The sequence below is a fragment of the Leptosomus discolor genome, chromosome 8, assembly GCF_034619465.1.
Source record: "Leptosomus discolor isolate bLepDis1 chromosome 8, bLepDis1.hap2, whole genome shotgun sequence".
Taxonomy (NCBI): Eukaryota; Metazoa; Chordata; class Aves; order Leptosomiformes; family Leptosomidae; genus Leptosomus; species Leptosomus discolor.
This window is the reverse complement of record NC_141398.1, coordinates 13,592,382-13,614,411: the sequence shown is the minus strand read 5'-3', so window position 1 is coordinate 13,614,411 and position 22,030 is coordinate 13,592,382. Positions and strand designations below refer to the sequence as shown.

At 39.4% G+C, this 22,030-nt stretch overlaps 1 protein-coding gene across 3 annotated transcripts in view; it reads right to left on the bottom strand.

Moving 5' to 3' along the window:
* The window catches only part of COBL (cordon-bleu WH2 repeat protein), a 118,755-nt gene extending 98,012 nt beyond the window's left edge, over positions 1-20,743 (bottom strand). For 2 of the 3 annotated variants that reach the window (XM_086469174.1, XM_086469173.1), the window contains exons 1-6: positions 20,544-20,743; positions 11,042-11,252; positions 10,037-10,265; positions 7,944-7,988; positions 5,566-5,660; positions 1,430-1,513 (exon numbers count right to left, since the gene is read on the bottom strand). In XM_086469174.1, coding sequence (XP_086325300.1) covers positions 1,430-1,513; positions 5,566-5,660; positions 7,944-7,988; positions 10,037-10,265; positions 11,042-11,252; positions 20,544-20,743 — 864 coding nt within the window. The remainder of the gene's footprint in view (positions 1-1,429; positions 1,514-5,565; positions 5,661-7,943; positions 7,989-10,036; positions 10,266-11,041; positions 11,253-20,543) is intronic. The other variant, XM_086469176.1, reaches the window with a different exon arrangement.
* Positions 20,744-22,030: the final 1,287 nt, after the last annotated feature.

Sequence of the window (22,030 nt, the reverse complement as noted above, 5' to 3'; positions counted from 1 at the left end):
ATCAATGTCAAAGTAAAAAAAAGACCTTCCTTTATGATTTGCCCTATAAGACTTCCTACAAAAATAAATTAAAAGAGATGTCTCTCTTCTGAGGAATGCACCAGACACTAGAGTAAAAGACAGTTCAGAGTATGATTACTACCTTCTTATCCTCACTTGGAATCCTTCCACTTTCTTCTCTTCTAGTACTTGCGTATCAAAATATTGAAATTAATTATAATGGCAGTGATTACAAACTACAAGATGATTTTATTCTGGCACAACTTGTGATGGTTTTTCCATACTTTTACCTAGTATATTTCAATTACCCAAATCACCCTCTACTAGGACTTTATATTACAAGAGCGCTCTCACTAAAACATTCATCTTTATAGTGTTACTGAAATTTTTAGTGTTATAACCAGCTTTCCTATTTCAGTACTCTCTCATTATGAAGTCTTCACGGATTTGCAGAGTTAGGTGGTTTTTAACCTCACAGCCAACACTTCTCCATCTATTTCTCCCTTTTGACTTCTTCTATATTATCCTTTTTATGTGGGATTTGTTCTCTCACTCCTCCATTTTTTCCACAATTTTCCGTCACCCTTCTCTGTGGCTAGTGAGCTGTACATTTGGTGGATCAGCACTGCTTTTCCAAATACCTGTTTGTGAAAGGGGGATTCAGAGCTGAACCTCACATTTCAGTCTTCTATCATGTCACCAACAGAGTCTTCTCCAGGTTTTGAAAAAATAATACCAAAAAGCCAAGCAACAAAAAGACACACCATTTGTTATGGATTCTAATCCACCAGAACAGCCTTACAAAAATATTTAGGATCTACATTTCCTAACTAGATAAGTAAATCCTCGTAATATAGTAGTCTGTCAGGCACTTAAAAACTTTTCTAAATGTGGTTCACAGGATTTCAGTACCCCAACACCTACTGAAGTAGTTAACAAAAATCCTTTCTGCTATTTCCAGTGTTTAAAACAAAAGTACTCTCTGCCCCCAAGATATTTATGAAACAAACGCAATGCTGCCATGCTGCAGAAGCCATATAAAGGGATAAAAACGAGGTGTGGTTTTATAAGAAAAAAGCTCCCTCTAAGTGTCATTGATAAGGCAAACATACTTTTGTGCACCACTGTCACTTACAGTCACAACATCCATGTCCTTAGTTAAATCACTTTTTGTTCCCGACTGCTTAGAATCTAACTTTGAAAGAAACTTTATTTATAGAAGGTAGCAAGTTTTATTTGAAGACTGTGCATTGCATTTTAACTTCACCAAGATACATGAACTGTGCACTCACATCACTAAGCCTGCTAAGAAGTAAGCTATTTCTACTTCTACTTGGCTAAGCATCAGGAATAGCAGTGGTTTCTGGTTATTCAAACAGCAGGAGCTAATAGGAATGCAACAGCGTCTACAAGCCATGTTAGTACTTACATCCAAGCTTCCTTCACTTGTAGATGCAGAACTAAAAACATCCTCCTCACCACAATCTCTGTTCATCCTCAAGTGTTCTTCTGTCTGCAACACAAACAAGTATCCTACACAGCAGCAGCAAAGGAAACAAAACAGCAAAAACATGCCAGAGCAAAGCATCAAACCTCATCACAGAACCAAGACAAACTGTCTCAGCAGTGCTGGACCTGATTGCTGAGAAACCCTGAAGCAGTCTGCAAAACTTCTCTGATGTAGGCAAGGCCCTAAGAAATCCACTAGTAGAAAGATTTAAGAACAAAAAATATAATGAAACAGAACAATTCTTGGGCAAGGAGGAAAACAGGTACTAAGCACCTCCTGTAGCACCAGGGACCAGATTGCAAGTTTCTGCTATACCTACGGACACAGGGGAACAAGCAGGGAACTTCTTCCCTGCCACTTGCCAATGACAGGACTGCATCTGTGTGCTAGCATATAGCCTACTGAAGCCTAGTCCCATGATTGTCTGCACAGGACCTCTGCTCCACTGGATTGCTTAGCAGTGCCAATTTGATCTGGATTTAGCCTCAGGCACATGACTACATTTCACATCAAAAAGACACGGAGTTCATGCCACCTTTATGTTTTTTATGCCAGCTGCAGGAGAACAGAGGGCAACAGATCCAGCATTAAATTAGACTGGAGAGAACAAGATGATACCTCATCTGGCATTAAGCCTGCCAGTACAAAGTTAACCAAAGAGATACTTTAAACAAATTAGTATCAACCATGAGAACAGGACTCCGCTTTCACAGTGTTTTTAATATAGCAGGAAGTTTTGGGGGGTTTGGGTTTTGTTTGTTTTTTTTTTTTTTTTCCAAAAAGTTAGGTGTAGTGTATTGTCATACCATGATTGTGGCTTTCAGTGAGCTAGCTGAGGAAGAAAGCATGTGCGTAGGCACGGAAGTCTGAGCGTAGGCTTGTAGTGTGTAGTGACAACTGATCCAGGACAGTTTGCAACACAGGCTAATACTCTTCTTCCCTCGCAAAAGAAACTGCCTTCCCCTCGTAAATGTGTGCAACTCTGCAGCACTACTACTGTGCAAGTCTTTGGACAATTCTTGCTATCAAATAGTTCTAAAATACAGACTACACATGACAGCATGCATATACACACTCACAGCATCACTGCAAATCATAATGCAGACAAAGAAAAAAATAAAACAAATAAGCAGAACCAACTTAAGTCTTGTGGAGGAGTAAAAATGTAAGAATAACCATCAAGAGCAGAGTTTAGGAAGTCTGGGCCTTTGATTCCAGTGCCCTGAAATCACAGGGCATCCCATCATACAATCCCTTCACAAACCCACCAAAGCTTTTCTTAAAAGAACTCAATTAACTTGCCTACATTCTGCTAACTCTGTTAACAGTTTCCCTGCTGTTTTGGCTAGAAATCTTCCATAATACCAAGCCAGATGTATTATGGCTAGTTAACACCTGCTTGCTCCTGTGTGCTGCGCCATTCTTCAGTTTTAAGTAATTCTTCCACCTATTTGGGTTTGAACTCTTAGGTTTATTGAAAAGACAACAATTACTTCCTTGCTGGACTAAACAAGTTGATTGATTTTATTTCTTCTCCTACAGAGTATTTGTCATTTGAAAGTAAGAGTCCATTAAAGAAATGACCAAGAAATTAAATTCATTTGTCAGAACTAGCAGCAAAAAAGACACCTTTACGTCACAATTAGAAGCTGTTTCTCATACTTGTTTGTACAGTTCCTACTTTTTCCCAGGTCAAATACTACTTGTAACTTGTTAATTGATCCTCAATACCCTTAACATCTATTAAAATTTGTATTTTAAAGACCCTCAGTATCACCTCCTTTGTCTTTGATTAATAAACACAAGGAAGAGAATAGAAAAAAAAAAAAAAAAAAAGAGAGGAGTTTTAATCTTGGGATACTCATCCCAAATTCAGCTGTAAGAAACCCACTGCAATAACCACAAGTTTGGGATGCCTCATAACAACTTTTTCTCAGGTTGCAACCTCAGGTTGTAAATATTTTACAAGTTAAATCTGAGCTGCTTCAGGAGTTAGAACTCCCAAGAGCACACAATTCATACTGAAGTTCAGAAAATATGGAATCAGGGGACACGCAGAAACTGTGTGCTACAGTGTATTCCAGAGGAACTGCAGCGTGCTCTACAGGCTCAGGCTGAGCTCCCTTGTTTATGTGATTCTTCCAGGCAGCTACAGCATTATTGGTCCAGTTATACTTCTGCTCCCTTCTAAATGTGAAATGTTTTCTTACAGAGGATAAACACTCTGAAAGTGACTGACTTCCTACCTCATAAAATAGTTTCCATGTGTTCTTTATAAGATGTTAAAAACAGCTCAGCACACATGACAGGTCAGATTTTTCAACATAGTAATTCACAGTGTCCATAAAGGAAGCTATTCCCCAGTAAAAGCACAGCAAATTTGATCATAATCAAAAGGGCATAGAAGTAATAAATATTTTCGAAAGCTTTCACAGTTTTAAAAAACATGACTGAAAACTGGAAGGGTAAGTGAAACACTGGTCCATTAACAAACATATGTTTCTTAGTACCAGTTAATCAGATACACATTTTATGATTTCACTGCAAAAGCCTTGGAGGTTTTTTAAACTAGAAAAGAAAATTCCCTTTTTTACTCTGACATCCTAGAATATTAAATACTTTACAATCAAAAGCCATCCAGAAGGACCCTGACAGGCTGGAGAGGTGGGCCCATGCAAACCTCATGAAGTTCAACAAGGCCAAGTGCAAGGTCCTGCCCCTGGGTTGGGGCAATCCCAAGCACAGATACAGGCTGGGCCACGAGTGGATTGAGAGCAGCCCTGCGGAGAAGGGCTTGAGGGTGTCAGCAGATGAAAAAATGAGTATGAGCGAGCAATGTGCGCTCGCAGGCCAGAAAGCAAATCGCATCCTGGGCTGCATCAAAAGCAATATGGTCAGCAGGTCAAGGGAGGTGATTCTCCCCCTCTGCTCTGCTCTGATGAGACCCCCCCTGCAGTGCTGTGTTCAGCTCTGGGGCCCCCAGCACAAGAAGGACATGGACCTGCTCGAGTGGGTCCAGAGAAGGGCCATGAAGATGATCAGGGGGCTGGAGCACCTCCCCTGTGAGGACAGGCTGAGAGAGTTGGGGTTGTTCAGCCTGGAGAAGAGAAGGCTCTGTGGAGACCTTATAGCGGCCTTCCAGTACCTAAAGCGGGCCTACGGGAAAGGTGGGGAGGGATTCTTCATCAGGGAGTGTAGTGATAGGACAAGAGGTTGGACGGGGCTTTGAGCAACCTGGTCCAGTGGAAGTTGTCCCTGCCCGTAGCAGGGGGTTGGAACTAGATGATCTTTAAGGTCCCTTCAAACCCAAACCATTCTGTGATTCTATGAAAATCAGTTGACACTGATATTAGTAGCAAAGGATACATTACTTCTATGTTCTTGAGCTAGAAAGTTTTTCAGTATTTAAACTCTGTGATGAATGACAAATTTTTCATAAAGGCATCTCAACAGAAGAGAATTATTTTATACAAAATTTCTTTTTTAAATTTTTCAACTCAAGATTAAAAACAAAGTTAAAAATGCCTAACATCTACCCCAGTAGATACTGATCCTTCAGTTTACTACAAGTTATTTCTTCTACACCTGAATCATTGGGTTTACAGACTTGCAGATGGCAACAGCATGACTGTACAGAGCTTCCTAAAGATATAGATGTTTTAAAACAGATTACCACCCATAAGACACTACTACTTCATATCTTAATTGTTCTATATTACATCAGTTCTCTCATAAATGTCTTTTGTAATATGAGCACTATGAATAAGTGGACATAAGTTGCTTGGAACTACTGCTCTTTGTTAACACCTACTGAAACGACAGCATTTAGGAAAAAAAAAAAAAAAGAGGAAACAGTCAATGTGCCTGACTCCTCCAATAAGCAGCTGGTATCTCCATAAGGATGCACTGATTAAACATAGTTTAGAGAGAGAAAGAGAGAGGAGGAGTGAGAAGGAGCGAGAAAGAAAAACTGCAAACGTCACCACTCACAGACATAATACATCCAGAAAGAAAACAATTCTCTTTAGTGAGGTACTACACTACTGAACACTTACCTTGCTGCTTCTTCTATCAGCTTTAAATAGTCCCAGAAGTCTTGTCTTTTCTTTTTCTATTGCATCATTGCTTACCGAAGCCTTCCGACTTGGTTCTGAAACAATCATAACGATATTTTTTACATTTCAGAAGATCAGTATTTTAAAACATCCTGGATTAATGCTGTGTTTTTATGAGCTGGAGATGTTATGACCTGAATTTTCAAAGTAACTGCCAGATACTGCACTTTCGCTTTCTTCAAACTTTTATTTGTTCTGAGTTTGTTCAAAATTTCTAATGGGGGCAAATGGAAAAAATTAATAAACTGCAGTAAGTTTTCAATCACAATTTGGTAATCCTTATTAAAAGGCAAAATATAAGCAAGTTGCTTAGTCTTCAGAAATACTTGTTAGATGTCTCACTTAAAACTCACAGAGCACTGTAATACTAAAAGAAAAAAAAAAGACTTTTAAAAAAAGATGATGGAGTATATCTTTAACAATTCACAGGTCTGACTTAAGACAGTGAAGTTAATGGAAAGACTTTCAATGTGGATTTGGAAAAAGCTCCATGAAGAGAAAAGAGACTTTTCCCTTGGAGAAAGGGCTCTCCTTAGAACTTAAACCAAGTGGTTGTGCTCATCTTTTCTCATCTTGGTGCTTTTACTTCAGGTGGGAAGAGAGGTGAGTTTATATGCATTTCAGGCTGTAAGAGCTCAAATATGCATGTCCTCCATGAAACAGCCAAGCTGGATGAGCAAAATGACAAGGTCATGCATGACAGGAAACAATCATTGGTTTGACATTCAATATACAGGTGGTAAAGCACTCCCACTTTTTTTTCAATGGACACTGCAAAATGGTATAGAGATTTCTCCCTGGTTCCAAGCACAGAGTATTTCACTAGCAACCATAAGGTTAAATGTACAGAGAAAAATTGCTTTCTTCTGTAAATATTTGCCTTATTTGTTTAATAATAATTAAAAAGCAAATGCAAAATGACTTGTTTGTTGACACAAAATAAAGGTTTACTTCACAAAAAAACCCTCATCCCAGAACTCCTGTAAACTGATTTGCATTTCACACAAAGCACATGATTTTCACACAGATCACTTTTGCGTATCAACAATGTCAGGTGTTAGGTGTTAGGCACATACAGTAGTTCAAAGCACAGTAAAAGACTAAAGATGATGAACCCAGAAGAAAACATGGAGAAACTATCCTTAAAATAGGCTGCAACTTCACTGTAAAAAACCACAGTAATGTATTCCTCAAATCCTAAGCGCTGCCTATGCTCCTTCACCAGAAACTGCTCTTTTTCTGCTCGGGGCTCGGCTGCAACTAGATGTGGATCATGATTCCCTTACATAGTCTTCAACTATGCACTATGACAATGAAAGGCTAGCATAAGCTATGTCAGCTGATCATCAACATTACCATTAAACATTGTGTCATACCAATAAACTGGGATTTTAAACACAGCATATAATCTCAAAACAACAAGGAATCAATTTTCCTTAAATAAATAGAGTAGATATCCTCTCTAGTATTATGGTCTGTATAAGAGGAGGCCACAGCAGGTAACGATAGAGGATTAGGGGGAAAATCACTGGCATTAGTGAAGCCGAGATGCAATAGGCCATGAGCTAAGATTCATTCAATGGCTGTCACCTACTGGAGGTGGACTTCCTTCCTTCCTTCTTTCCTTCCTGAACATTTAAAGAAGTTATCCACAGTTTTGATTACATTGTGTTTACCAGTAACACAAAGAAGTAAAGCCAGTTATAAATCAACCATACCTTTCTTGAGGATAATTAAAGCAATGTATTATATTCAGTAAAGGAAAAGGATATACAAAATATACACATTTTCTGTTTAACTAGAAGCAGAAGCACCAATGTAATCTAATCAAACCCCACCTACTGCAGCAATTCAGAAGTCTGCATCTATTCAGAGTTATCCAACGTGCAAACATGTAAATTGAAATCAGTGGAAGATCCCATAGATCTCAAAATATTCACTCTTTGCTACTAAATAAATTCTGAACCCAAGAGACCATTGAAATGTTAGTGTTTCTGAAATTCAACTATCATGCTTCAGGTAACCTGAAAAGACTTGGAATCTCTATAGAAACATGTCATACCACAGAACAGTTAATTGACGGTATTTGTTAATTGCGGGCATTTTAATGGCACTAAGAAGCAACGTGCATGGAAGTGTGTTTGTTCTGACCTAAAAGCACAGACATGTAAACAACACTTTGCAAAAGACAACACAGATCAAAACCAGCTTGCTTATCTACAGCATTTTACATGACATTCCTAAAGACCCATTTACCAAACCCACATTAAACAGTGTGAAGGGAAAGATAGTTTTCCCTCAGCAGCATTGTACAGTACCTCTATAGTTCAGAGAAGGTTCAGACTGAGTTTTTGACGGAGGAACTGGAAAAGGCAGGCAGTGAAAGGACAAGAGAAGACATATTAAAAGTTTTAATATTGCCTTATAAGCCACAATATTTATTAAAACTAGTACCTGTTTTCTTAAGCATTACAGAAAAAAAAAGTGTTGACTGACAACAGACATGCAGAGCTGCTACTGGAAGCAGTTTAGCTGCATTTGTATTAATACCCGATTCATTCATGAAGCTGCTTCAACTGCTAAATCGAATTAAGTAAGCAGGTGGCAGTAGAGCTTGTCTTTTAATAATCCTTCAGCACTTGGTATTTCTGTTTCAGGGAAGGGGAGAATGATGAGCACAAAGTTGTTCTAGAACCTGCTCTTAGAAGCACAGCCTGTGCCTTCAGCACCTCTGATGCCTTACTCGTTAGCGGGAATGTGTTTTAAAAACCTGTCTGTTCTGATAACTAACCAGACTGGACATCTACTCAATGCACAATTCATAGACCAACTGCTACTGAAACCAATGGGATTAATCCTTGTATAGATTACAAATGACAAGAGGGGAAGAAGGAATTTGCTGGAACAAAGAAAACCTTTTGTAAATTTTATTTGCTGGTCTTCTCATCAGACACCACGTTCAAGGAAGGCAGAAATACAGTCAGGATCAGCGGTATTTTATCCTAATGAAAGATATACTGAAAGTTTAAAAAAATAGAAGATAAAAATATTCTGATGCAGAAAGCAGCACACTATGAAGTGTTACATAATTTGCCGCTATAAACCCAACCCTGAGTAAAGTCTTGGTTTTGACTGTACAGGCTACAACTGGATTCGAGGACCACTACTGCACCAGTATATACACCATTACTTTCATTTTAAAGGAAAAGAGTTTAAGGAAGGCTTAGGCTAATGACTCTGTAAATTGTCCCTGAAGTATGCTGAATTAATCCTGTTGAATACGCCACATGTTCAACATGTTCCTCCAAAAAAGTTAGCTTAATTACAGTAAATGTCTTAAAAAAACAAACAAACATGCTATTGAGTTATGACATGTTGTCTGCCACTTTTTTGAGCATCCTAACAATTCAAAGGAAAAGGAGACATTTAGTTTATTTAAAAGTCTGTAAATTCATTGAAATTTGACTCACGCAGAGGTAGAACTGTCACTTACCAAAGGAGTTTGAAAGAAGAGACAGAACATCAACATAAATAAATAACTCTATAAATAAAAAATAAGCCTGCTGCTCAGCACCTACAAGACTGACGTTATCCAAACAATAAATAAGGACATTTACTGTGCTGGAAGTGATACCAATTGAGACAAACTGCAGGGGACAATTTTAATGAATACTACTTTCTGACCTCAAAGGAAGTACTGCTTGTCAATGTGTGTTTTTAAAGCAGGTATATTTTAAAGCACATTGCATAATTATGCTGTTTGAATACACAATCAGGCTGATAAAACTCAAGCCCAAGAAGCTGCCACTACAACATCATCTACTAGAACAGAAAGTGAGGGTGAATAAACAAGAGAATAAAATAAATACCGATACCTCTTAGCTCCTCTTCACTAAACCATCAATAACTGCTCTTTGGAGGAACCTCCCTGAAGCTATCCACAGCCTGCTTCTCATAAGCCCTGGTCTGTTGCCTCTGCCTCTCAGCTTTTGCAGCTGCCGTAACTATGGCATGTCTCTTCTTTCTTTCTCTCCAACCCACAGCACAGGTAGGTGACAGGCTCTGCCTGGATGAGGCCCCTGTGTTACACCGACCTGTACCAACAGCAGCTCCAGGAGGTAGCAAAGCTCCTCCTTTTGCTCTGCCCCAGGCCAGCCTGTGCCCTGCCAGGGGCCAGCCCAGCCTGGCACGGGGCCCGACAGCAGCCAGGGATGGCTGGGCACGCTGCTGTCCTGGCTGCTGCTCTGGGCACAGCTCACTGAACAAACCTGTGCTGCTCTCTGGACTGAGATGTCACTCTGCTGTTTCAGCTGGACCCCAAAGGAAAGAGAGCGCAAACGCTTTTAAGTTGCCCATAATATTGTTGGCACATCCTCTAACCCTGCAGCAATCACTTTCAGTCTCAGCTCACCTCTTTTTCTGTCCCAGGCATACAGTTCCTTTATCCCCAGCTCCTCCAAGGACTTAGTAAGCTCCAGCTCCTCCCCAGTGATGCCATCACGCAGAAGAACAATGTGCTCTTGACTGACTTCACACTTCTCACAAATAGCTGGGATGATGTTGTGGAGAGGCACCTCTGGACTAACTCGAACCACAGCCTTCTGTGTCTTCAGGTAGTTCACTACCAGCCTCACAGATTTCTGCAGAAACAAACACAAACTCTCAGCCCTCCCTCCGTGGTGGTTACACTCTCTTACAATAAGAAAGGCATTGAGGACTTGCATGTCGTCTTGAGTCCTCCTAGGCAAACTTACACCACATGCATACTATTGCAAAAAGTATTACTAAAAAATATTTTACAAAAGTAGCTCAGACCTCCTCTCTCACTAAGGAGACATTCACAAGAACAGCCGAATAAGGAAAAAGAATCAGAGGCAGACGTAATTTGTGAACTTTTACAAGTACCACTCTGAAAGGTGTGACAGTGTAATTAGAGATACTGATTCAGAACAATAAAAATGTCATCGAACACATTTGGAAAATGGCTACTTTTGAATCTTCACAATATTGTGGAATACATTTATTAATGGTCAGTCTTCTCCCGTATCTTCAATAAAGATGGCAAACAGAATACCACCAAAACCCTACCGACCTCCACACAATCCCACAACTCTCATTTCAGCCACTACTCCATATTTCAATCACTCTGGTCTTCAATCAAGGGTCTTTACAAGAACATGTTTCCATCTATCCAAAAACATGCAACATAAATACAACACATTTTGTCTAAATGCTGGAGTCTACGCTGGCATCTGCCAGTCTGCATGCAAATCAGTTAAGCTAGTAAAGCAGGTTATAGTCAATCTCAAGCCTTTCCCATCTGGTTTAAAGATACAAAGATTGGAAGAACCGCTTGAAATCATAGGAATGAAAGGACGTTTCATGGCCCCATTTTTTAGCCCTACAGAGTACCAACCTCAGGGACCCTTGGCAGAGGTCGCTTTGTCTTCTCTTCAGGAACCTTCTCCTTCAGAAGTACCGTCTGTACATCCAGTGCTCCTATCAAAGTGTTTGGCTTGTAACTCAGAAGTTGTTGAGTTTCTGAAGACTTCAGTTCAAGACTATGCTGGGATGGATTTAAACGATACTGGCTGCATAAATCAACCAATAGATCCATCACAGCTTTACTGCAGGGAAGAAGATATTCATCATTAGCTTGAGAAAAAACAGTTGCTAAAAAATTTACCTCAGTTTTAATATGGGAGAAAAAAAGACAATACAAGCTGTGGATGTATCACTAGTAAACCATCTTTGGGAGGGAACAGTGCAAATGCTTTGAAATGCTAAACAGATCAGATAAAATGTTAGGAATTAAATTTATTCACACTTCAGTGTTTATGAGCTGGCAATTAACTATTCACTATGAGGCAGACAACAGTGCCAATAATAGCACTGAAAACGTAAGCCAAGAGTAGAGAAAGTGCATCTTACCTGTGAAATCCATATATTAAATTCTCCAATTCAAACCCTGTTCTTCCGCATGAAGACAACATATAAATAATTGATGCATTCACAGTACAGTAAACTCTACCTAGATTTGAACCATCACACAACACAACTCAAAATGGAGCATTTAGATCTGGAACAAAAGGTAGAGAGGATTTTTTTCCCAGCTTACAACTTTGAGTTCTGCCCCCCAACCCCAAATCCATTTGACACCTGCAATGTTTCCAAGTACAAGAGATCCCTTCCTTATTTATTTTGGTAAGGATACTTACCCTGTATAAAAACATCTGGTTTCAAGTACCTGCATTACCAAGAACTCTTATTGCAGATGTGATTCTTAAACCATGAGGTTAAAAGGATCAGTCACCACCCCTCTCTTATTCCGTGCCTCTGCATGGAGGTACTCAACGTTCACTGGAACTTGATACTGCCTGACACACCAGATAGGAACTATGTTCCTCCACACCCCAGAAACTCTCTTTATCAAGGTACTAAAGGGCTCTTTTTTTTTTCCAGTCTTCCTCCCTAAAATTCCATCCAGGATTAGAGAAAATAGGTTTATTAAAACTGGTTATAGAAGCACAGAATGTATTGGATTGGAAGGGACCTCTAAAGGTCATCTAGTCCAACCCCCCTACAATAAGCAAGGACATCTCTAACTAGGTCAGGTTCAAGCTGGACCTTGAATGCCAGGTACAGGGCTTATGTTTCTGAAAAGTTTTGGTTTCATGAACTAGCACCTGTAATCAACAAAACAACATAAACTGAAAAAAATTACCATCCCTACCTGAAGCCTATCATACACATGGGATATTTTTCTTCCAGCAGAAGTGAAAATCAGTGCATAGACAGCATATTTGACAAAGGAATTCGCATCTTTTCTAATGTGTAAACTGGAAAAGCTGTATACAGATTCAAAATGCAAGCAAATTCAAAGAAAATAAAATCCATCACAAGTTATTAGCTAGCACCACTACATCTGTAGCTCAAGAATTGCCCTTCAACTGCAAGCTGTCGGCATCTGGGAAACTACTCTGGGGGGCGCTGTCCATCTTCTTTCCAGGTCCATGTTGCTGGCCAACAACTGCTCAAGAAGTTGGTGGAGAACCCTGGAGAGCTAACGGCACAGAGAACAAGAATGGAAGATGAAGAACAATCCCTTATTAACAGGCAAAAGACTGAATCATACGTAGGTGACAGCTCTTCATGTGCAAGAGATGAGAAAGGACCCTCTTTACAGTAATCCCTTTCAAGTTTCACCGAGTTACACAGTGTGAGCTGAAAACGTGGCAAGCACGGAAAACTTGAAATAGGTGATCCCATTGAAAAGAGAAGAACACAGATGATGACTGAAGATCAAACAAGGAAAACAGATGTCATTAATATGTATAGGAGTCTTCAGAAAAATAGAGCACTGCGGTAACGGCTAACATAGAGAGCATCTAAAGAGAAATGTGTAGTATCTAAATTGAAACTGAATCAGGTCATTTCATGGTGACTGATTCTGGCACTGTCCCCAAGCTGCAAACATCTGTATTTCACAACCATGTTTAATTCATGCATAACATGCCACAAACCAAAAGAAACATTTACACCTACTAAGTCCAAACTATAGGAGAACCCCACCTACACCAACATTTACATGAATATTCATTAAGCTGTGCACAAGAGAGCATTTAAAAAAGTGTCAGTCTGCCTGATACAGATCTCAGCTTGTCTGTTTACAGACATATTTCTTTTAAACTAAAACTTGCATGGTTTTCTCCCCCCTCAGCCTTATTACTACTGTTTCAGAGAAAAGCAAATAACCTGGCAGAACTGCAATACATGGTATTCTACATGCTAGACATTTCTGTTTAAAGTGGAACGCTAATATATTTCTGTAGTGCATAATATTGTAATAATTCATTCAAATTTGGACAGTTATCTTGCCTCATGTAAACTATTTCATTAAAACCCACTTTTTTTTAAAAAAAAGACAGCCTTGAAAAAGGATATTTATTTTTAAAAAATATAGTTCATCAAAAGAACAGTTTATGATCCCATGCACCTTCCACAAATTATTAAACATGTTGAGCAGCAACAGCACCACAATTACAACAAGATTAGAACCCACACCAGACTTCTGAGACAATAAGTTGCAGAAAATTATGTAAGCTGAACAATTTGTCCAGACAATGAAAAACTTAAAAAATTCAGCCAAATTGAAGGTTTCATTTTACTGCTGATTACAGAGCAGGTGTGTGTTAAATATAACACTTAAGGAAGTATGCAACATCCCCTCCTGAGCCATGCTGCTCAGAATACACACTGTTCCATGAAAAGCATCCCCAGGTTTCATCTCTATCATTTAGGAGTACAAATTAAGCAACATCTCTCAAGCTTCTGAAACAACTTCAAAGTGAATACAATGTTCTTCCTAAAATAATTTCCACAAAACTTAAAAAAACTAAGAAGAAAAAAAAGGGGAATTCTACAAACAAAATTCAAAATTCATGCGTTTCTAGAAGTAAGAGAGCTGGGAAGTCCTTGCAATGAAGTTACTATTATTCAGATTTCAATTTCACTATGAAAAATTTTCCTTCTAAACCGCAATCGATTTTAAATGCGAGTTTTATTTCAAGTAACTCCATGTATATGCCACACACAGAAGAGATCCTCTAAACACAGCAAGAGAAGAGTACTGAGCCATCTACTGATCTAGACCGACTTTTCTTTCTAACCTTGAGCTGAATATGGCTCTTGGAAGTTTGAAGAGTCAGTCTTTCCTTTGCTTCCATCTTGTTCCAGACATATCTGCGCTTTATTTTAACCTGCTTTTGAGACCTGGTAGAGAGCATACTTTATCTTGAAATTCAGGCAAGTCTGATCATAAAGGATTAAATCTGAAGCTGAAATGAAGGTGTTAAATGTCTCCTGCCTTTCCAACCACTCAGCTAAGAAACACATTACTGTCTTAACTTAGTAAGATGTTACTGAAACTTTGGGTGGAGAGACCAAAAACTGTGTGACAGACACCAAATATTAATGACTGATAAGCAAATACTTCAGCACAGAAATAAAACTGCAGGATGAAACCAATTTAAGATTCAGATAAGATGGCCCAGACCACTATTCTTAGCAAAGGAGAGCACTTTGGCTCTGTCCTGATACTTTATTACTAAGCTGTTTGATATTTACCACCAATTCTGGACAGTAACGAATAACTACTTTGTCAGCAGCATTTATCAGGTTGAAGTCCTGTTCAAGTTTGAATGCATCAGACCACTTGTGTCCTGTTGTTCACCAGTAAAATGCCGCAAAGACATCTACAGCTTAAGAGGCAGAAAACTAAGTTGCTCTGGGTGTGGCTTGACCTAATCTCCTTGGATCACACAGAGAAATCCATTTTAAAATACATGTATAACATCTAGGAAACAAATGTGTAGGATAAAGTTGTAGTCTCTCAAATGACATTGACCTTCCTATTACCTTCTACTTTCATGCTACATATGCACATGAAAAAATTGCATACTGGAGGAAAGAATCTTCTTTATTTAGGTCAATGCCAAACACACATTAGGAATCTAAAGTGACCATTAGAAAAGAAAAGAAAAGTAGCATAAAGGGGGTGAACCGAAGTCTCTGATACTTTCACTATCTGCATTTAAAAGCAGAAAATAGCATTAGTCATTATTATTTTCTCATGCTCCAGAGCACAGCAGGCACTTCATGAAAAGGTTGGAAGTTTTCCTACACAACCAGAAACGTATACGCTAAAAACCAAGTTGCATCAAAAGAAGTACAGGAAGCATGATAAACGGATATTCATAAATGCTTTCTATTTCTTTTCTTACTTTTCTCATGTATTTGGCTATTATTCTCCATAATTGAGCAAGTTCACAGAAGGAACATCAAGATGACATACAAGAAGAGGCAGAGGACTTGTTGAGCCTTAAGATGAGAAAGGTGAAGGGAGATCTTGTTGCTGTCTGTAAGTACCAACTGTTAGGGTTAAAGAGCTAGACTCTTCTCAGCGCTGAACAGCAAGAGGACAAGAGGCAAGAGACAAGTGCCAACATAGGAAATTCCATTTAGGTACAAGGACAAATTTTTGCACCACGAGGATGGTCAAACACTGGAACAGGGGTACAGAGATGTTTAGAAACCTCCTCCCTGGAGGCATTCATGCTTGCCTGGAGACAGCCCTGAGTAATCTGATCTTGTGAGACCTACACTGAGCAGGGAGTTAGAGCAGGTGAGTTCCAGTGGCCCCTTCCAACATACATTATTCTGTAAATTATTCTAGTAAGGTCTTTTTTTTAAAAAAAAAAGTATACATTGAACTACTGTAGTTTTGACCTGACCCCTATTTAGTATTTATTTAAGCTCGTTTCTAACCCTTTTGCTGTATGTGCCCTGTTCATCATCATCTAACACCACCTCTCATGTTCATGTTTTACCAACCTGAGCTGGTTTCACACCTTCAGTCTTTCTTGACACTCCATTCTGTATGTTGAGCTATAAACCCACAATTAATATCACTTAAGAGTCTTTCACTGAGAATTATGTGAGAATATTCTTTCTGTGATGACATTAGCTTTATGCTCCATATCATGTCTGTCCTCCAGTATTTGCAAGAATGGGACTAGAGCTTCAGCTAGTTTATTATTTGTTCTAGTAGCCTGCTCTCTGTGCATCACATGACGACAGAATTTGTGTAACCTGTAAGATAACAGCAGGAGCAACAACTGTCCAGTCTACTCTTCTACACATCGGTCCTACATGTGCTGACAACTTCAAACCAAATACCACCTATCATAGAATAATAAAATGGTTTGGGTTGGAAGGGACCTCAAAGATCATCTAGTTCCAACCCCCCTGCCATGGGCAGGGACACCTCCCACCAGACCAGGTTGCTCAAAGTTCCATCCAGCCTGGCCTTGGACACTGCCAGGGAGGTGGCAGCCACAGCTTCTCTGGGCAACCTGTGCCAGTGCCTCACCACCCACATAGTGAAGAACTTCTTCCTAATATCTAATCTAAATGTCCCTCTTTCAGTCTGAAACCGTTATACTTTGTCCTATCACTACCTTCCCCGATAAAGAGTCCCTCCCCGTCTTTCCTGTAGGCCCCCTTTAAGTACTGGAAGGCTGCTACAAGGTCTCCCCAGAGCCTTCTCTTCTCCAGGCTGAACAAGCCCAAACCACAGAATTTAGCTTCAAACATCCCCATTTTTCTGTGATGTATTTCAAATTCTACTAACTTCTCAAGCTGCTGACAGCACATGTCTGTATCTGTGTTAATCAGCAAGTCCTCCTCAGTGTCACTCAGCGTGAATGGAGACAGATGCATGATCCCTTTATTTATAGGCTATTCATTGAAAGTATTACTTGTTAGCATCCCAAACAGAAAGTTTCTGGTAACTCTTGCGAGCTTTTCCACTTATTTTCTTTCTAAATGTTTAGCTATCACCTCTGTCAGACCTGCTAACAAGTTTTTGTGGATCTGCTACAGGTCTATATGCATAAAACGTGTAAGTGGCCAACGCTCTGCCTATCCTTTCAGCACATCAGCTAGTGCTCATACAACAGTACAAATACAGATTAGTTCTAGAGCTATTTTATAATCCTTTTCAGGGGGGAGAAGCCTAACTAAGTTTTTCATGAATACTTTCACATGTTTTACAGTAGAGTTCACAGGGACCAATTATGTCAAAAAAGAAAGCTGTTTTCTCAATGCTATTCTATTGCCGCACACATTCCTTAAGGATTCAACTTTGTCCTAAAATCTGCACTACATACTTCCAAAAACTGGAATAAGTTGTGTGTTACAAGATGGCAATAAACTCTTGAAGACAGCCAGCTTGAGTTAACTTTTATACATAAATCTACTTCAAAAGTCCAGATTCCAACATAATACCTTTAAATAGCACGCAATTTCTTTTTTTACTTGAACTATCTTTCAAGAAAATTTAATGGGAATTTTCTTCCCTCTTGCTGACATTTATAGGAACTTTCTATATTGAGAACAAAGTAAAATTAACAACATGCTGCTTTGCTTACATACAACGAACAAACTGAAAGAGATAATTTTTACTTTCAACTTGGTTCATTTATAACAACCTTAAGTGACAGGACAAGCAACAATGGGCACAAACTGGAGCACAGGAAGTTCTGCCTCAACATGAGGAAAAACTTCTTTACTGAGGGTGGCAGAGCACTGGAACAGGCTGCCCAGGGAGGTTGTGGAGTCTCCTTCCCCAGAGACATTCAAAACCCACCTGGACGCAGGTCTGTGTGACCTGCTCTAGGCGAACCTGCTTTAGCAGAGGGTTGGACTAGAGGATCTCCAGAGGTCCCTTCCAACTCCTACCATTTTGTGATCAGTTATGTTTTTAAACATCCTCTAGTGTACTTCACTGCTCTGTGAACTGCTTTCCTGAAACTACAGAATCATTTTTCATTATGATGATGCCCAGGGCAAGGTTTTGCAAATCTTCCTGCAACAGAAAAGCTATTTCCCCAGGGTACCAAAAAGCAGATTTTGCAGAATGCAGTTTTAATGATGCCAATAAAAATACTGAAGATTTATAGGACTACAAACAACAGCAGAATTTGTCTGAAATGTCCTTCCATGATATCACCATAGATAACAGAATATTACCATAGAATTTATTACCTGCACTGGCTCCCATACTTGCTTCAGACTAAGCCAAACACATTTTATTTTAATCCAGTATCTTCATCATTAAATGTTTACCTGAGTATCATTGTACTTCTTAGCTGTTCAGTTCACAATGTCAAAACAATGCAAAAAAATGAAAAAGCCTGGGCTTTCACCCAAATGTGTAAACTTAAGACAGTTCATGTCCTAAAAATTTCAGATGCTCTGGACATTTTTATTTTTTTTCGGTTTTCCACACCCCTAAAAACGTAACCAGTGTTCATGTACAGAAAATGTCATCTTTCAGTGATTAGAAAGAACAGCAGTAAACATGAGTTCTGTTCATACTGATGCCACCGTAATACAGGGCTCATTATAGAGTATCCTTTTCTCATTTCATAACTTGATAGGATGATTTACTCCCCTCCTCCATTTCCATATGCTTCCACTTCCCACAGCTGGCTATCAGTGCCTGACATTTGTCACTAACTCTCCACTCCAAACACTCAAGACAGTGCTGAGGGAGAACATCTACTACCTAGGTTAGGCACTGGTGATACGCAGATTAGCACAAGCAGGAATTTAATTGCTGCCTACATCAGGGGCCTAAACCTCTTGTGCAGACAGTGGAGAGAAGTGGGCACCTTCACAGAACAACAGAGAACGTTTTGGTTGCTTTGAGCGCTTAATGTAGATGACATAAATAAACCCACAAAAATGTCTAAGGTTTAATTTTCAACATTTTTTTCAGGTTTCAGTCCACAAACTAAACACACTAATAATCAAAATACTCAGTCTCAGTGTATGTGATAGCAATGGTAGTGAGAACAAATACCTGTGCTTGAGACAGAATGTTTATTGTACAGGGACTTTCCATTTGTTCTCTGATCCTGTTACTTGTTCTTTAAAAGGTCACATTAAAACACCATTCTTGTAGTGCTCTTGGGGTGTTTGTTTTGGGGTTGGTTTTTTTTGAGGGAAAAGAATACCTTTTCTAACCATATGGCAATTAGGTATCTCTCTATACAAAATGCTGCATGAAGATTAACCTCTTGTTAGCTTCCAGGTGGCTTGCATTTGCCTATGAAATATCACCTTTGGGATCTAACAGCCAGTGAGTTTCATGTCCTGTTCTCCTTTCCAGGCCCATTCTCTTCTTTCTCTCATTCAGTCCAAATCTCCCCATAAACACTCACTAAATGAATAATTTGAGAACTGTGATAAACACTGCTTTCCTTTAAAACCTTTAACACCACTTTAGGGCTAACCCACACAAGTTGCACTAGTCTCCTGAGAGTAGCTAAACAGACACTAATTTCTACAAGAAAAGTAGGGGGAAGAACGAAGTACCAGACGTTGCTGTACACGTCCTCCTCAGCCATCAAATACACTAATAGACAAACAATCAAAATAGACTAACACATCAGACCAAAAAGAGTAGTTTTACAGGAATGCAGACTAACTACTGTAACCCCCAAATGTAAAATAAGCACAGACCCTGGCTTATCAACAAGAACCTACATATCCTTCTAATCTGGTATTATCACTTTTTACAGTTTCTTGACCAGTGCTGGCCACACCATTATTTGCTACAGTTTCATCATAGTATTGAATATATTTTTTAAACTCTTCCAAATTCTTTCTTAAAGTAGTAAGTCTCCCTCTTTCAAAGTAGTTCTCACAGAGAGCTTAAGGAGAAGACAGAGCTCCCATGATGATAAAAACTATCTCAGAACCACCTTTCCCATACAATTTGCCTTCGATTGTATCCAGTGACAAGGAGAACTCCCTCTCTCTTCCCATGGAAAAAATCAGTACACTTTTACATAGAAAAGGCTTCCTAAATACCAGCAGATGCTTTGCTGTCTACACAATCGCAATGTATTCATGAAGGCAGGATCTCTGAACGTGATGAATCATTCATCTTCTGAGCTTGCTTCTCGGCATGACTCCAGGCAGGCATACTGTCAGGATTGTTGTTTGCCAGCAGCGCCTACTTCTACCGCACCAAAACCCCTCTGTGTTATGAGATGTGATACAACCTAAGACTAGCCCAGTGGCACTACATGGAAGAGATGGATCCACACACAAGCTGAAAGTGATCCGTGGGGAAAACAGTGACACAATAGCTGTTAAATCCTTCCTGCCCCAGCAGAGAGGGTCTTTTATACATAACTCTCAGGACTCTCTGGCACAACAGTGGACTAATATGCAGAGAGAAGACTGGCAGAGAAACTCCAACAACTCAGAAAGTGAGACATTAATATCAGCAAGCATCCCACTGGGAATGGAGGGCTCCAGAAAGTGGGAGCTAAACAAAGCCTTACCTTCCTTGTACTGTGCTCTTCTGCTCCACCCCGTTGGGTAAAATAACTGTGAAGTCCACCGATTTGTTTATCATGTTCTCCTTCATGCTCACGATGTTCTGATCAGAAATTACAGCTGCCTCTGAAAGTAGCTTGTGCCCGCTCTGAATTCTACTTGCTGCTGAAGGTTGATTTGGTGGAGGAGGAGCACGGGCTTTCATTCTTCTCCTTGAGAAATAAAGGTAAGAAGAACATTAATAATTTCTGGCAGTATAGTATAAACACGTTAATAAGAAAATATGTTCTTTCAGTCATAATCTTAAAAAGTTCCTCTAATGCAAGACATTTTTCTTTATCATGAAACTTTTCAATGGAGTTGCATTTCATTTTTACCTCCCCTCTATAAATACGCTGGTGTTTCAATGATGCACTCACTCCTACTGTTTGCTATCCATGCCCCAGAGGATGAATCAGTTCCATAATCAGGATATGAAATAATCATTATTCTGTCAACTATGGAGCATGCTCCTATGAAGAAAGAAACAGAAATGCTGGGTCCAGTCCAGACCTGACTCTAGAAAGAGTTTTATTTACATAAATGAGGGTTTCCTCCAAGTCAGAACGGCAGGAGTGGAGGCAGGGTGAAGTTTCATTCAGCTATATTTGGGTTTCACAGTATTACTCTACTTGAAATATTGTCTCTTCCTCTGCTCTGAGTAAGTAGCACTAAATCCGGCTCATCGTACTTCATAGGGAAGCACCATGAAAAGGTCAACCATGAATGATATCACTTCTTACCATGCAACACTAAGAGACTATAGCTCTTTGAAAGCACCCTGAAGAGAACTCATTCTTCAGTAGCAGGCTATGCGCCATGCGTGACATACAGAAAAGCTGCCATCAACTTGCGCCAAACAAGCAGTGTACTTTACAGAGATGTAAACCCACCACAAACTCAAAGTTTACTTCACTGGCAAGCTGCCAGACAGATAAGCAACATATGTGTGCTGTTAAACTTCTGAATAGCTGGCCACTTACCAAGCACATGTCTAAGAGGATTAATTCTGATGATTAATATCCCAGTCACTCATTCTGACTGGATTTATGCCTAGTTTAAATCAGATTTTAGCGTAACAGATGGAAAAAGCAGTAAAACATTTACCAAGAAATTATTTACTGAGGCTTTCTGCCTGCTTTTTTTAAATCTGCCTGTTTTTAGGGTGCACAAAAAGAAGAGATTATGATTCTGCACATCATTTTCACCCTGTAAACAACATAAACAGAGGTCCAGAAAAGAACAGTATAGAAAAAGGCACTCTAACCCTTAAAGTCCTGCAAAGCTCAGTGGTTGAATCGACCAAGGACAAAACTGTGTTCAGGAGGAAAAAAAAAAAAAAGTGAACAGGATTAATACTAAACCAAACTCAATTAGACACAACCTGTATTTTCACAGACAAAAGACTGAACATACAGTTTGGATTTCCAATGTAAGCTCCGGGCAGTGAAAA